This window comes from Delphinapterus leucas, chromosome 13 (assembly GCF_059928025.1).
Source record: "Delphinapterus leucas isolate spDelLeu-1000000601 "Yukka" chromosome 13, BTC_Dleu_Yukka2, whole genome shotgun sequence".
NCBI classification, from domain to species: Eukaryota; Metazoa; Chordata; class Mammalia; order Artiodactyla; family Monodontidae; genus Delphinapterus; species Delphinapterus leucas.
In genome coordinates, this window is record NC_143141.1 from 48,727,287 (window position 1) to 48,744,451 (window position 17,165).

General features: G+C 45.9%; 1 protein-coding gene across 1 annotated transcript in view; it reads right to left on the minus strand.

Moving 5' to 3' along the window:
- Positions 1-17,165, minus strand: part of EML6 (EMAP like 6) — a 126,969-nt gene that overhangs the window by 3,771 nt on the left and 106,033 nt on the right. Inside the window, exons 27-35 of the mRNA XM_089922490.1 lie at positions 8,604-8,812; positions 7,640-7,797; positions 6,867-6,981; positions 5,188-5,376; positions 3,711-3,883; positions 3,103-3,265; positions 1,425-1,528; positions 582-735; positions 81-181 (exon numbers count right to left, since the gene is read on the minus strand). Coding sequence (XP_089778616.1) covers positions 81-181; positions 582-735; positions 1,425-1,528; positions 3,103-3,265; positions 3,711-3,883; positions 5,188-5,376; positions 6,867-6,981; positions 7,640-7,797; positions 8,604-8,812 — 1,366 coding nt within the window. The remainder of the gene's footprint in view (positions 1-80; positions 182-581; positions 736-1,424; positions 1,529-3,102; positions 3,266-3,710; positions 3,884-5,187; positions 5,377-6,866; positions 6,982-7,639; positions 7,798-8,603; positions 8,813-17,165) is intronic.

Here is a 17,165-nt window from a genome sequence, read left to right on the forward strand (position 1 = left end):
AGGGGCTGACACCTGAGGTGGGGACGGGAGGGGGGTGAAGGCTAGGCCTGGGGGCAGAGCTAGAAGAATCAGGCTGGTACCTGCAGTCGTCTCCTCCAGTGCTGACCACGTACTTGTCGTCATGAGAGAAACGGATGTTTGTCACGTGAGCCGAGTGACCAAAGTAACGCTTATGCTTGGCCTGTGAGCAAAAGTGAATGGAAGTGATTAAGAGACCCTGTTCCTTCAGCCACCATGGACCACTTCCAGGACTCAGTTCCCCCCTCCTAGGACCTCCCTTCACCCATGGGATGCCCGTTGGGTCTGAACATCTCTGTGAGCAAGCCCTTCACTGGCTTCCTGCCTCATTCCTGCCCCACTTGTGGCCACTCTGTCCCCCCTCCATCCTCCTGGCTTCCAGGACTTCCCCTCCTGAGGGAGAGGAAAAGGTTAGGTGTTGCCAAGTCTCCCCAGGGCTGTGACAAGATTCCTCTTGTTCTAGATTCTAGATGGCCGTGTAGATGTGGCCACGATTTCCAGCTGACCGCAGAAGATCAGCCAGCCTGGAGGCAGTGCAGGGAGTTACTCTAAGGAAAACTCACAAATTTCTCTGTGCATGGGAAATCAAAGAGCTTCACGAGCCCAAAGTCGTCTCCCGTGACAATGTTCAGGCCAGCGTGGGTCACACACGCGCAGTTGACATCAGCCTTGTCTGCGTTTCGTGGCCAGATGCCAATGACTTCGTCTCCCAGGATGCTGTTCCAATAGGAAGAGGTGTGAGACGGGTGGGAAGGCTTCGTGCAGTCAGGCACCCTCTCCCAGGAACGAGGGGAATTCAGCGTGGTCACGCGGCTCCTCTGGCAGGACGGCACCTGTCCCCTCCCCCTCTGAATACCTGCCCCAACTCCTGCTGTTCTCTGCCCCAGTCCCTTTCACCCTAAAAAGAAAAGTTACCTCCATCTTTGATTCTCTCCCTCTTCCCTACGATGCTTCTGAGTATATGTAGCTTGGGAGAAGTGTGGGGCTCTCCAAGCTCACGGGTTGGTGGCCTCTTTTCCCTTGACGTGGCAGGGCCCTGCTGCTTACCCTGCTACCCAGCACTGCCGGCCCTCCCTCTCCCTCCCAGGGATTGCAGGAGGCCTCACTATACCGCAGGGGTCTGGCCAAGAGCTGGGGGATGCTTTCCCTTTGAACTTGCTAGATGGGGCTGGGGATGAGTAGGACAGATTACATAAAAAGAGGGACTTTGCGTTTCAAAAGCCCAGGTCAGACCAAAGCCAGCGGCCCAGACTGGGAGCAAGAGGCCTCCCGCCCTGACCCCACAAAGGAAAGAGCTCTGTCTCTAAGCTGCTTCGGATCCCAGCCACACACAAACTTGGAGGCTGAGGCTGGGACGAGAGTCTCCCTTGTGACCTTTTCCTCCAGAAGAGTTTTCCTCCAGTCACCTTGTCCAGGAGGCCCAGGTGATCTTCTCAATGACCGTGGCTTCGGTGACCTGCTTCCCCAGGGGGACCTCATGCACCTGGCGCTTGTAGGCTCCTGTTGACACCTGCAAGTGGGAAGCAGCCAGGCCTATCAACTTTCTTTCCCGTCCAAAGGACTCCCCTTTGGGTGTATTGCTTCCCAACCTCTGCATCCCCAGGACTTTTCACCAAACCCAAGCTCAGCTCCAGGCTGCAAAGCCTGTGGTCAGCCCGTGGCAAAGTTCACATAAGCAGGGCATTTTTCCCTCCGTTTTCTTGCTATTTTCCAAAGTCCTAAGGCAGCTTCTCCAAGTGTGGTTCTTGACCGGCAGCGTCAGCCTCGGCTGGACACTGGTTAGAGATGCACATTCTTGGGCCCCACCCTAGACCTACCCAGTCGGACAATCTGAGGGGGGGTGCCCAGCAGGCTTTCACAAATCCTCCAGGTGATTCTGGTGTGCGCTCACGTTTGGGAACCCCTGTTCTCAGAGAACCAAGGTCCTGTGCAACAGAGCTGAGGCAAGTCTTCTTATGGATAGCAGCTGACGGAGATGATTTCTGAAGTATTAGGACCTGATCCTGGCTTCTCTGGGAAACTTCTAGAGGCAACTGACCATTTTCCAGCCAATGGCCGCTGCCACCATCGCCAGCCCCCTCCCTCCCTGGGGTGCTAGACCAGCCACCCCAGATTTCCCTGCTGTACAGGGATGAGCCGAGATCTTTCCCACATCAGGGCCTTCATGCAGAAGGCCTGGAACCATGTTCCCGCCCCCCTTGGGTGGCTGACTCCTACACACCCTGCAGACCTCAGCTTAAACAGCACCGTACGGAGAGGATGTCAGTGCATCTATTTAACAACAGTCAGTGCCTATTAAATGCTCCCGCAGGGCGCTGTACTTTTCCTTCTCGGCACATAATCACAATTTGTAGGTATAGGTGTATTTTGTGACGATCTGTTTAATGCTCGTCTTGTCCAGGACAAGGCAAGCTCCAGGAGAGCAGGGACCAGGCCCATTTCATACACCCAAAAGCCTGGCGTAGCGCCTGGTTCAGTCCACACTTGATGAATGAAGCGTCCTCTCTCCTTTCACAAAGACTGCCCGACTCCAGGCTGGCTCACAAATGCATAATATTTGTTCAAAGTGCTGGAGAAATCACTGTTCTATTTTCAGCTCTAAGTGCCAAGAGTGGGAGCCCTCGCGATCCCTCCCCGCTTGTCAGTCTCCCCGGGGGCCAGTGATGGGCTCTCACTCCAGGCTGGCTGACTGGAGTCTGAGTCCTGAGCTGGAGGGACCACACTACCCATGGGATGTGGAATTGAGATGAGTAAGTGTAAGAAGCAGCGCAGGCTTCCGTGCAGCCCCAGAGAACTAGGAATTAGGAAGCCTTGAAGGGGTGGTGGTGAGAGGAGGCTCAAGACGATTAGGGCTGTTTCCCGCTTTCCTACTCAACAATAAGTACTATTTTAAATTCTATTCGACTTTCTTAAGTGTCTAAGCCTCTGTTTCTTCATTTATAAAATAGGAGGGAAACTAACAGTACTTAAACAGTTCCAGTGAACACATTTCCTGACACAGAGTAAGCACTGATTGCATAAAAGCCATTGTTTGTAATACTATTATTAACGGTTACCCCAGATATCAGTAAAGCCAAAGCATACCTGGATGTATTTGCCATCCGCGGAAAAATCCATCTGAATGACAAAGCTTGGGATATCTTTGCAGTAGCCGATGCGGTTCAGACTCGTGCCCTGAGTGAGGTCATAGAAGTCAACTGTGTGTCCAGAAGAACCAACAGCTAAGAATCTGCTGTCTGGGCTGATTCTAGAAAAAGCAATCCAAGAGCACGGTCCGTGAGGAGGGCTGTGTAGGGCTGGTCAGGCATGAGGTCTGCTCTGGGACAGGCCTCCCAAGCTCAAAGGCAATTAGATCACACGTCATGATTCACGTGTGGTTAGCTTTTCCTAAAGTCTATGGAATTCGACAGCTTCTCTGGATCAAAACGCCCCATAAGTAAGTAAATGGATGTGTGCAGTCTTTTGTAGAAGGCCTTTTATGATAAGTTTTTAACCACACTCTTATGGAAATTAGCAAAGACGTGTCTGAGAACTAACGTGTGAGAGGGTCTCCTTCCATAGTTGGCTCACTGAAAGGGACCCTCTCACAAGTGAGCTCTTCATTCCAGCCATGACCCTCCTGGAATGGGAACCATGGGAGGGAGAATGAATGCCCGCCTTTCTCCTCCCTGCCCAGACTGCCTGCTATGTACCTGATATCTTGGATAGCAGATTTCCGGTCTCGTTTCTTCCCCCAAACTTTCAGGCTGTTCACCAACAAGACGACAAACTCTCCATTCTTCATGCCAATGGCCACCATCTCCCCGTCAGGGCTGTAGGCTGCACACCTGGCCGCATGGCCCAGGTTCACCTTGTTTAGCAGCTTCTACATTGACACAAAGTAATACCACCTGAGCCCTTGGCCGCCTCAGCTGGTCTCCAGGGGAAATCCTGCACCCAGGCCAGAGCAGCCAGGCTGCCTCTAGGGAGGCTCCAAACCGCTTGCTTCTAATAGTAGGTGTCCCTGAGTGGCTGAGGGGGACAGTATGTTTTGACTGAGCAGCTGGAGAGACAACACGGTTTAGGACAGAGGTTGGTGAACTTTTTCTGTGAATGGTTTGGGAGTAAATATTTTTAGGCTTTGGAGTCCATATGGTCTCTCACAACCAGTCAGCTCTGCCAGTGAAGCACCAAGGCAGCCATGGACACCAACATAAACAAAAAGCATGGCTTACTTTGCAGAAACGGGCAGCAGGCAGACTTGACCCTTGGGCTGCAGCTTGCTGACCTCTTGCTCGGGGGAAGAGTTTGAGCTTCAGCATGTGTTAGTTCAGATCCCAGATCCTGGCTCTGTCCCTAGCTGGGTGTGTTTGGGTAAGTTACTTCTCCGTCTTCCCATGTGTAGAGAATCGATATTAGTATTGGTCTTGCAAGGCGTTGTAAGCATTAACGATAGCATATATGAAGCACCGGGTATGTAGTGGGTGTTAATAAACATAATCATTATGAACTAAGGAGTATAACCACCACACTTAGCCTTCTCCATGTCTGTTCTATGATCCTCACACTGAAAATATGACTGAAACATTTACTAGCCATTCTGTAATGAAACGAAGTATTTTAATTACTAGAACTTAAGCACTTGTTTTACTATCAGCTAAGACTTGGTAACATTAATCTCCCCCCCCCCCAGATTTCCTATTTGACATTTTTACTCCAGACAAGTTATTGTTTTGAAATTTTTTGTATTTTTAAATTGTTTTTCCAAAGGCTAAGAGAAACCTTGTTGGGGTTTTGATTGAAATGTTCCATTTGGGAACATTTGACATTTTAAATCATTTTTAGTCTTCCTATCCAGGGAAGACATGATTTATCTCTTTGTTTTTTAGTTTTATGGGTTCTTTCATGACAAGAGAATAATCATTCTCAATTATATTATTCCTGTACTATAAATATTCATAGATGGATACATAGCTAAAAGAGATATATATATAATATGAATGGGTGTGTGTGAACGGGACTTCTTTTATTATCAGTCCCTCTAACTTAATTGCTGCCCTGTGGCCGATCTCCTGCCCATCCCCATCCCCCCTTCTGGCCTGACCCTGGCTGAACCTCCCCTCGCCCAGGGCTGTCACTGCTCCGAGGCCCACATGGGGCATCCGAGCCTGTGCAGCGTCAGCCCCTGACCTTGTCAGCCAGGTCCCAGATTCGGGCTGTGCCGTCGTTACTGGCAGAGATGAAGATGTCCTTGGAGGGGTGTGTGGCCAGGCCCCAGATCTCCCCTTCCATGTGTCCATCAATCAGGATGTTGGAAGCAGCATTTTTTTCACCAACTTCAATGATTTCTCCATCCTTGGTTCCCACTAAAATCTTTCCCTGTTGTAATCAAAACACTATTAGAAGAAAGACAAACACTACAGGATCCCACTCATATGAAGTACCTAGAATACTCAGATTCATAGAGACAAAGTAGAATGGTGGTTTCCAGGGGCTGGGGAGATGCGGCAAAGGGAGTTATTGTTTATTAGACACTGAGCCTCCGTTTCACAAGATGCAAAATGTTCTGGGGAGGGGTGGTGGTGATAATTGCACAACTATGTGAATGTATTTAATACCACTGAATTGTACACTTATAAATGGTTAAATGGTAAATTTTATGTTCTCTATATTTTGTCACAATTTAAAATAAAATAATATAAAAAAACACTATTAGAGTAACTTGGGAAAGTGCCTTTGCTGGCACTGGTATTAAAATAGGAAGAGCCAAGAAGTGTTTTGTTCTTAGCCACTGATTTGCCATCCTTAAGCGAGCCCCTCACTTGGCCTGTGCTCCCCCCGCCACCCTGGGGAGAGTTCCACCAGAGCTCTCCATCATCTCATCTCTGCTGAACGGCCCAGTGATTGCAAGCTCACTGCAGAGCAGGGCAGCCAGGTTCCGCTCTTGGACAGCCCAAACTCTTCCTAACTTCTTCCTCGCACTGAACAAAATCCATCTCCAGATGACTTCTAGGTTCTGGGCCTCGTTCTCCCTTCATCTCCTGTCTGTCTAATTACCCTTCCGGATGATTGTTGTGTATCTATTTAAAAACAAAATTCCCAATTTCCAATTATGTAGGTTCCAAGTCAGGTTTGCCTTTTTAGTGGAGAGCATCTAGAAAGCAAATTCTTAGACTGATACCAATTCCAAAATATAAATACAAGGTATTAAATAGAGGTTAAGAGATTTGTTTTCAAGTGCTTCAGAATCTCCTGGGGACTTAAAAATAAAGAAGAAGAAAAGGAAAACACACATCAAGGTCAAGGCCCCACTCCCGAGATTCTGACTTGGCGGCTCTGGATACGAGCCTGGATATCCATGTTTAAAAGACAAAAACAAAACTCCACAGTTGTGGGTGCTATTTAGCTCAGGTACAACTTGAAAACCAACGGCTTTGAGTCAGACAGTTTGGCAGTCCTTCCCCTTCCCGGCTGCGTACCCTTGGGCATGGGCAACTACTTAACATCCCTGTGCCTAAAATAACATTGTCTATAATAACAGCAGCTAACATCTACTGACTGTGGCCATGTGCCAGGCATAATGAAAGACGCTGTGCATGTATGATGCATGCAGTCCTAACAACCCGTGTGCTGGACACAGAAAGGCTAAGCAACACAGCCAAGGTCACACAGCCAGTTCTACTGGGTGAGTCACACTCTGCACCCAGGTCTGTCTGACCGTGCTAAGCTGCTTCCCCTCTGCACTAAGTCACACCCAGGAGGCTTGTTCTAAGGACTCAACCACTCAGCACAGGGCAAGTGTCCGGCTGGGAAGGTGCTGGACGAATTCTGGGCGTCGCTGGCAAAGGCCCACCCCACCCGGTGCTCACTTTGCCGCGGCACACGGAGCGCACACACTCCACCAGCTGCCCCGTCTCCAGTTGGAAGGCCCGGCAGCGCTTCATCTCCTGGTCCCACAGTTTCACAGCACCTCCTTCTTTGGTCCTGAAAAAGATCAAGAACGTAGCACGTTAGCCCTCATCCTAAGACCGCCCAGGACCCTCCGCTGCCCTCTCTCCCTGTCATCTCCGCAAGGTCCCATCCCCTCATCCCCAGGCCCAGCAGGACAGACCCTCTGGGGTGGCCCCTTTAATAAGCCCTGCTGATGAGCTACCAGAACCCCCTGAACCTGCAGATTTCCTAGACTGCTTTCAAATGCCACCACCGTGGGAGGAAGGAGAATCGAAACCTAAAAAAATCAAGCTATGTTTTTATTAGATCGAACGACGAAGAGAAATGTTTCTCCCACTTTGCAGCTTGGCTTTCACATGGTCCCGGTCTGCACTGGACGTCCGCCCTCTTCTCACCCCTCCTGCCTCCTCCCAAAGAGCCACTGACAGTAACACCTAATGGACAGCACAGTCACCTGGTCTGTTCGAGAACACCTCTCCGGTTTTTCAACTAGCAAGGCACCACCTCTCTGACCCTTACTTCTGAAGCTTCTGACCCAGGGCCCTCTGGGAGAGACGGCAGACTCATCTCCGTGATGCAGAAAAGACAGGAGAGTGAAAATCTGCATTTTCTCCAAGTTGGAGATGCTTCTGTCAGTTTCTCCCAAGACAATCCAAAAACACCAGTTGTTCCCAGAGGAGTTCGGGCTTACGGCCGCTCTTTTCCACCGGTCACTATGAGCCCGTCCCGAAGGGTTGTGTACATTGTGAAGACGGGGCCTGTGTGAGCCTTGGCCACCAGCCGGACAAGGAAGTGGTCCTTCCACACGTAGACATCGCCGTTGATGGCACCCGTGAAAGTGAGGTTGTTCTGTAAACAAAGAGACACCTTCCACACCAGGACACTTCCTGCAGCCCTCGAGAGGGTTCCCTCCCAGCCACCCACTCCACTGCTAAGGCACCAGAGCCGGAGAAACATAAACACACTCAAATTGACCTTCTGTGCCAAGGGAAGGCGAAAGAATTCTCAAAAGAGCGTATGGTAAGGAAATCACCTAGCTTTGCGGTGTTAGTTTTGGGAACAGTTGATTTCCCCACTGAGCACAGCTCCGCTTTTTAATGCACTTCCATTCTGTGAGCAGCCTCAGGTGACTGCAGGGAAGGGCGGGACCCCAGTCTTCAAGGAGGCTTTCCTGGCCTCATCTACAAGGAGGGTAAATCCACACCTGGAGGACCAAGAGTTGGCTGTGTTCCAAAATTTCCCCAGGGGAGCTTGTGTTGGCTGAGGGCAGCCCACAGCCTGTGTGAGGGTGTCAGGGGATTTATGACACAGGAGGACTGGGGGGAAAGGGATGCTGTCCAGTGGTGGAAATGCCCCTCAGCCTCTGTGGCCATCTAGCCTAGTCGGACAGGGCTGCAAGTCAATCTGGCTCTGGAATAATGAAACTCCAGCCCTGGGTCGGGGTCCTGCTTTTTTCTGATTAACATTTTGAGGGGAAAAATACAGTCAACTCACCCATCTGTGCTAAGGAAACAAAATAGTGGTTGCAAATAATCCAGTAAAGGAGATCTGTGGAAATGGCTTCCTTGCTGTTCACAGCTTCTAGGATATACCTGCCCCCCATGCCCATGCCCAGGGGTTCAGGGTCCCGTCAGGAAGCTTCTGCTGAAACTCACAGCACCGAAGGCCACGGAGAGCATCGTCTGCATCTTGGCAGCTTCCATGGACCCGATGACCCCTTTCTTATAAAGCAGGGCACTGCCTGCCAGGGTCCAGAACTTCATGTGCTTGACTCCGACAGACACAAACTGCGTGTCTGAGTCAGGGCGAAACTCCACCACGAATATGCGCTCCAGGTGGCCCCCTCGGCTAGCAACCTTGGCACCTGCGTGGGTGAGAGAGTCTGGTGAGGTGGGTCCTACGCTCCCGGGTCAGGCAGGGTAGCTGCAGCCCAGGACAGAGGGCTCTCTGTCCCAGCAAGGCCCAGGGCACACTTCTGGTTTCTTCTTCAGCCGCCCCCTCCCACCTTCAAACACTACTCCCCGGGTGGGAAAGAGACCTTGTCTGGGAAATTTCCAGAGCAGCAGGTGCTGCTAACAGAACCCCCAACCTAACTCTACCCCGTCCCCACAAGCCACGAGCCACATCCAGGCATCTGTGAACAGAGGAGGAAAGGATGGCCCAGGAGACAGAGGTTTCCAGATACGAGAAAAGGGCAAAACAGCTTAAGGGCATCCCCCGCCTTGCCACCTCCAACAGGATTCACCCCACAGGAAGCCGCAGCCTCCCCACAGTGCCACTGGAGACACATTCCTTCAGACTTGTTTTCTCCAAAATTCCTCTGCTTTTAATTTCTTTAAAAAGTTCCCCACATTCCTTTTTCTTTCATGGTTTTTAGGTTTAAAATGCTTACCTTTTATATTACTGGTTCTTTCCCTCAACCTAATTTATTTCTGTTTTTGATTTCTGTCCTGAGTTTTATTTAACCTTTGTCTTAATCAAATCTCAGTTCTACCATTTATCTGCACAACAATTTTGGAAAAATTATTTTAACCTCTCTGTGCCTCAGTTTCCTCATCTGTAAATTGGGGATAATAATAGTTCCCACTTTATAAGGTGTTGTGACGATTAAAAGAATTGATAAAAGGGAAGCCTTTAGAACAGGCTTGGTGCAGTGAGGGTTCTGTAAGCAGTAACTACAGTTAGTTATTTTTATTGCTCTTTTACCTCCCTTTAAAATCTCTGAGCTTCTAGTCTTATCCCATCTATTTTTATCTCATCATTATTTTCCAGTCCTTGAAATTTTAATTTATTTTTTAACAACTTTATTGGAGTATAATTGCTTATCATTATTGTGTTAGTTTCTGCTGTATAACAAAGTGAATCAGCTATACGTATACATATATATATATATCCCCATATACCCTCCCTCTTGCATCTCCCTCCCACCCTCCCTATCCCACCCCTCTAGGTTGTCTCAAAGCACCAAGCTGATCTCCCTGTGCTATGCAGCTGCTTCCCACTAGCTATATACACTACCAAATGTAAAATAGATAAGTTCATGCCACTCTCTCACTTCTTCCCAGCTTACCCTTCCCCCTCTCCGGGTACTCAAGTCCATTCTCTAAATATGAGTCTTTACTCCTGTCTTGCCCTTAGGTTCTTCAGAACCTTTTTTTTTTTTTTTTTAAGATTCCATATATATGTGTTAGCATACAATATTTGTTTTTCTCTTTCTGACTTACTTCACTCTGTATGACAGACTCTAGATCCAGCCACCTCACTACAAATAACTCAATTTCGTTTCTTTTTATGGTTGAGTAATATTCCATTGTATATATGAGCCACATCTTCTTTATCCATTCATCTGTCGATGGACACTTAGGTTGCTTCCATGTCCTGGCTATTGTAAATAGTGCTGCAGTGAACATTGTGGTACATGACTCTTTTTGAATTATGGTTTTCTCAGGGTACATGCCCAGTAGTGGGATTGCTGGTCGCATGGTAGTTCTATTTTTAGTTTTTTAAGGAACCTCCATACTGTTCAACTCTGGCTGTATCAATTTACATTCCCACCAACAGTGCAAGAGGGTTCCCTTTTCTCCACACCCTCTCCAGCATTTATTGTTTGTACATTTTTTGATGATGGCCATTCTGACTGGTGTGAGGTGTTACCTCATTGTAGTTTTGATTTGCGTTTCTCTAATGATTAATGATGTTGAGCATTCTTTCATGTGTTTGTTGGCAGTCTGTATGTCTTCTTTGGAGAAATGTCTCTTTAGGTCTCCTGCCCATTTTTGGATTGGGTTGTTTGTTTTTTTGATATTGAGCTGCATGAGCTGCTTGTATATTTTGGAGATCAATCCTCTGTCAGTTGCTTCATTTGCAAATATTCTCTCCCATTCTGAGGGTTGTCTTTTCATCTTGTTTATGGTTTCCTTTGCTGTGCAAAAGCTTTGAAGTTTCATTAGGTCCCATTTGTTTATTTTGGTTTTTATTTCCATTTCTCTAGAAGGTGGATCAAAAAGGATCTTGCTGTGATTTATATCATAGAGCGTTCTGCCTAAGTTTTTCCCTAAGAGTTTTATGGTGTCTGGCCTTACATTTAGGTCTTTAATCCATTTTGAGTTTATTTTTGTGTATGGTGTTAGGGAGTGTTCTAATTTCATTCTTTTACATGTAGCTGTCCAGTTTTCCCAGCACCACTTATTGAAAAGGCTGTCTTTTCTCCATTGTATATTCTTGCGTCCTTTATCAAAATGAAGGTGACCATATGTGTGTGGGTTTATCTCTGGGCTTTCTATCCTGTTCCATTGATTTATATTTCTGTTTTTGTGCCAGTACCAAACTGTCTTGATTACTGCAGCTTTGTAGTATAGGCTGAAGTCAGGGAGCCTGATTCCTCTGGCTCTGTTTTCCTTTCTCAAGATTGCTTTAGCTATTTGGGGTCTTTTGTGTTTCCATACAAATTGTGAAATTTTTTATTCTAGTTCTGTGAAAAATGCCATTGGCAGCTTGATAGGGATTGCATTGAATCTGTAGATTGCTTTGGATAGTAGAGTCATTTTCATAGTATTGATTCTTCCAATCCAAGAACATGGTATATCTCTCCATCTGTTTATATTATCTTTAATTTCTTTCATCAGTGTCTTATAGTTTTCAGCATACAGGTCTTTTGTCTCCTTAGGTAGGTTTATTCCTAGGTATTTTATTCTTTTTTGTTGCAATGGTAAATGGGAGTGTTTCCTTAATTTCTCTTTCAGGTATTTCATTATTAGTGTATAGGAATGCAAGAGATTCCTGTGCATTGGTTTTGTATCCTGCTACTTTGCCAAATTCGTTGATTAGCTCTAGTAGTTTTCCGGTAGCATCTTTAGGATTCTCTATGTATAGTATCATGTGATGTGCAAACAGTGACAGCTTTACTCCTTCTTTTCCGATTTGGATTACTTTTATTTCTTTTTCTTCTCTGACTGCTGTGGCTAAAACTTCCAAAACTATGTTGAATAATAGTGGTGAGAGTGGGCAACCTTGTCTTCTTCCTGATCTTAGTGGAAATGGTTTCAGTTTTTCACCACTGAGAATTATGTGGGCTGTGGATTTGTCATATATGGCCTTTATTATGTTGAGGTAAGTTCTCTCTATGCCTACTTTCTGGAGAATTTTTATCATAAATGGGTATTGAATTTTGTCAAAAGCTTTTCCTGCATCTACTGAGATGATCATATGGTTTTTCTCCTTCAATTTGTCAGTATGGTTTATCATATATATGGATTTGCCTATATTGAAGAAACCTTGTATTCCTGGGATAAACCCCACTTGATCATGGTGTATGATCCTTTTAATTTGCTGCTGGATTCTGTTCGCTAGTATTTTGTTGAAGATTTTTGCATCTATGTTCATCAGTGATATTGGCCTGTAGTTTTCTTTCAACCTCTTTGTCTGGTTTTGCTATCATGGTGATTATGGCCTCGTAGAATGAGTTTGGGAGTGTTCCTCCCTCTGCTATATTTTGGAAGAGTTTGAGAAGGATGGGCTTAGCTCTCCTCTAAATGTTTGATAGAATTCGCCTGTGAAGCCCTTTGGTCCTGGGCTTTAATTTTTAGAAGATTTTAAATCACAGTCTCAATTTCAGTGCTTGTGATTGGTCTGTTTACATTTTCTATTTTTTCCTGATTCAGTCTTAGAAGGTTGCGTTTTTCTAAGAATTTGTCCATTTCTTCCAGGTTGTCCATTTTATTGGCATATAGTTGTTTGTAGTAATCTCTCATGATCATTTGTATTTCTGCAGTGTCAGTGGTTACTTCTCCGTTTTCATTTCTAATTCTTTTGATTTGAATCTTCTCCCTTTTTGTCTTGATGAGTCTGGCTAACGGTTTATCAATTTTGTTTATCTTCTCAAAGAACCAGCTTTTAGTTTTATTGATCTTTGCTATTGTTTCCTTCATTTCTTTTTCATTTATTTCTGATCTTTATGATTTCTTTCCTTCTGCTAACTTTGGGGGTTTTTTGTTCTTCTTTCTCTAATTGCTTTAGGTGTTAGGTTAGGTTGTTTATTTGAGATGTTTCTTGTTTCTTGAGATAGGATTGTATTGCTCTAAACTTCCCTCTTAGAACTGCTTTTGCTGCTTCCCATAGGTTTTGGGTCGCCGTGTTTTCATTGTCATTTGTTTCTAGGTATATTTTGATTTCCTCTTTGATTTCTTCAGTGATCTCTTGGTTATTTAGTAGTGTATTGTATAGCCTCCATGTGTTGTTTTTTTTTTACAGTTTCTTTCCTGTAATTGATATCTTGTCTCATAGTGTTATGGTCAGAAAAGATACTTGATATGATTTCAATTTTCTTAAATTCACCAAGGCTTGATTTGTGACCCAAGATATGATCTATCCTGGAGAATGTTCCATAAGAACTTGAGAAGAAAGTGTTTTCTGTTGTTTTTGGATGGAATGTCCTATAAAAATCAATGAAGTCCATCTTGTTCAATGTGTCATTTAAAGCTTGTGTTTCCTTATTTATTTTCATTTTGGTTGACCTGTCCATTGGTGAAAGTGGGGTGTTAAATTTCCCTACTATAATTGTGTTACTGTCGATTTCCCCTTTTATGGCTGCTAGGATTTGCCTTATGTACTGAGATGCTCCTACATCGGGGTGCATAAATATTAAAAATTTTATATCTTCTTCTTGGATTGATCCCTTGATCATTATGTAGTGTCATTCTTTGTCTCTTGTAATAATCTTTACTTTAAAGTCTATTTTGTCTGATAAGAGTATTGCTACTCCAGCTTTCTTTGATTTCCATTTGCAAGGAATATCTTTTTCCATCCCCTCACTTTCAGCCTGTATGTGTCCCTAGGTCTGAAGGGGGTCTCTTGTAGACAGCATATATGTGGGACTTGTTTTTGTATCCATTCAGCCAGTCTATGTCTTTTGGTTGGAGCATTTAATCCATTTACATTTAAGGTAATCATCAATACGTATGTTCCTATTACCATTTTCTTAATTGTTTTGGGTTTGTTATTGTACGTCTTTTCTTTTTCTTGTGTTTCCTGCCTAGAGAATTTCCTTTAGCATTTGTTGTAAAGCTGGTTTGGTGGTGCTGAATTCTCTTAGCTTTTGCTTGTCTGTAAAGGTTTTAATTCTCTGTCGAATCTGAATGAGATCCTTGCTGGGTAGAGTAATCTTGGTTGTAGGTTTTTCCCTTTCATCACTTTAAATATGTCCTGCCACTCCCTTCTGGATTGCAGAATTTCTGCTGAGAGATCAGCTGTTAACCTTATGGGGATTCCTTTGTATGTTATCTGTTGCTTTTCCCTTGCTGTATTTAATATTTTTTTATATTTAATTTTTGATAGTTTGATTAATATGTGTCTTGGCATGTTTCTCCTTGGATTTATCCTGTATGGGACTCTCTGTGCTTTCTGGACTTGATTGACTATTTCCTTTCCCATATTAGGGAATTTTTCAACTATAATCTCTTCAAATATTTTCTCAGTCCCTTTTTTTTCTCTTCTTCTTCTGGGACCCCTATAATTCAAATGTTCGTGCATTTAAAGTTGTCCCAGAGGTCTCTGAGTCTGTCCTCAATTCTTTTCATTATTTTTTCTTTATTCTGCTCTGCAGTAGTTATTTCCAGTATTTTATCTTCCAGGTCACTTATCCATTCTTGTGCCTGTTATTCTGCTATTGATTCCTTCTAGAGAATTTTAAATTTCATTTACTGTGTTTTTTTTAATCATTGTTTGTTTGCTCTGTAGTTCTTCTAAGTCCTTGTTAAACGTTTCTTGTATTTTCTCCATTCCATTTCCAAGATTTTGGATCATCTTCACTATCATTATTCCGAATTCTTTTTCAGGTAGACTGCCTATTTCCTCTTCATTTGTTTGGTCTGGTGGGTTTTTACCTTGCTCCTTCATCTGCTGCGTATTTCTGTCTTCTCATTTTGCTTAACTTACTGTGTTTGGGGTCTCCTTTTCGCAGGCTGCAGGTTCTTAGTTCCCATTGTTTTTGGTGTCCGTCCCCAGTGGGTAAGGTTGGTTCAGTGGGTTGTGTAGGCTTCCTGGTAGAGGGGACTGGTGCCTGTGTTCTGGTGGATGAGGCTGGATCTTATCTTTCTGGTGGGTAGGACCGAGTCTGGTGGTGTGTTTTGGGGTGTCTGTGAACTTATGATTTGTCAGTCTCTCTGCTAATGGGTGGAGTTGTGTTCCTGTCTTGCTAGTTGTTTGGCATGGGGTGTCCATCACTGGAGCTTGCTGGTTGTTGAGTGGAGCTGGGTCTTAGTGTTGAGATGGAGATCTCTGGGAGAGCTCTTGCCGATTGATATTATGTGGAGCTGGGAGGTGGAGCAATGTCCTGAACTTGGCTCTCCCACTACTGCGGCTCAGGCCTGACACCCGGCCAGAGCATCAAGACCCTGTCAGCCACACGGCTCAGAAGAAAAGGGAGAAAAAAAGAAAGAAAGAAAAAAAAAGTAAAACAAAATAAAATCGTTATGAAAATTAAAAAAATTATTAAAACAAAAAATAAAAAGAAGAGAGCAAGCAAGCCAATAAACAAATCTACCAATGATAGTAAGCTCTAAATACTAAACTAAGATAAAGATAAAACCAGAAACAAATTATATGCAGAAAGCAAACCTCAAGTCTACAGTTGCTCCCAAAGTCCACCACCTCAGATTTGGGATGATTCGTTGTCTATTCATGTATTCCACAGATGCAGGGTACATCAAGTTGATTGTGGAGCTTTAATCTGCTGCTCCTGAGGCTGCGGAGAGAAATTTCCCTTTCTCTTCTTTGTTCTCACAGCTCCTGGGGTTCAGCTTTGGATTTGGCCCTGCCTCTGTGTGCAGGTCGCCTGAGGGCATCTGTTCATCGCTCAGACAGGACGGGGTTAAAGTAATAGCTGATTAGGGGGCTCTGGCTCATTCAGGCCAGGGGAGGGAGGGGTACGGATGCGGGGTGAGCCTGGGGCAGCAGAGGCCGGCAGGACGTTGCACCAGCCTGAGGCACGCCGTCCGTTCTCCTGGGGAAGTTGTCCCTGGATCACGGGACTCTGGCAGTGGCGGGCTGCACAGAGTCCCAGGAGGGGAGGTGTGGATAGTGACCTGTGCTTGCACACAGGGTTCTTGGTGGCTGCAGCAGCAGCCTTAGCGTCTCATGTCCATCTCTGGGGTCCGCGCTGATAGCCGCGGCTCGCGCCTGTCTCCGGAGCTTGTTTAGGCGGTGCTCTGAATCTCCTCTCCTCGCGCACCACGCAACAATGGTCTCTTGCCTCTTCGGCAGCTCCAGACTTTCTCCCGGACTCCCTCCCGGCTAGCTGTGGCGCACTAGCCCCTTCAGGCTGTGTTCACGCCACCAACCCCAGTCCTCTCCTTGGGATCCGACCGAAGCCCGAGCCTCAGCTCCCAGCCCCGCCCGCCCCGGTGGTTGAGCAGACAAACCTCTCGGGCTCGTGAGTGCTGGTCGGCACTGATCCTCTGTGCGGAAATCTCTCCACTTTGACCCCCGCACCCCTGTTGCTGCGCTCTCCTCCGTGGCTCCGACGCTTCTCCGCCGCCGCTCCCTGTCTCTGCCCACGAAGGGGCTTCCTAGTGTGTGGAAACCTTTCCTCCTCCACAGCTCCCTCCCAGTGGTGCAGGTCCCATCCCTATTCTTTTGTCTCTGTTTTTTTTTCTTTTGCCCTACCCAGGTACATGGGGGGTTTCTTGCCTTTTGGGAGGTCTCAGGTCTTCTGCCAACGTTCAATAGGTGTTCTGTAGGAGTTGTGCCACATGTAGATGTATTTCTGATGTATTTGTGGGGAGGAAGGTGATCTCCACGTCTTATTCCTCTGCCATCTTGAAGGTCCTCCCTTGAGTTTTTAATGTTTATTTTAAACTTTTCTTTCCATTTTCTTCTTATCATTAATGTCTTAATTCCAACTTCCTCTTAATCAATCTCCCTATATTATTTACTCACATACTTTTTTTCTTCCCCTCTTCCTCGTCACTTGTATTTATTTACTTTTAAATGGCTATTAGAGTACTGGTGGGTTCTTAACATGGCTGGGCCTGTAGCCGGCCCTCAGACACTCCCTCCTGGAATCCCTTCCCAGGAATGGCTGGGGAGACCCTCAGATTACCTCTCGGGGCAGTAATTCTCTCCCTGCAGATGGAATGCCTGACTTACTGGAACAGATTCCTCACTACCTAGGGCTCAGAGCTTTTAAAAACCATGGTCCCCAAGGATACTATAAACTAATT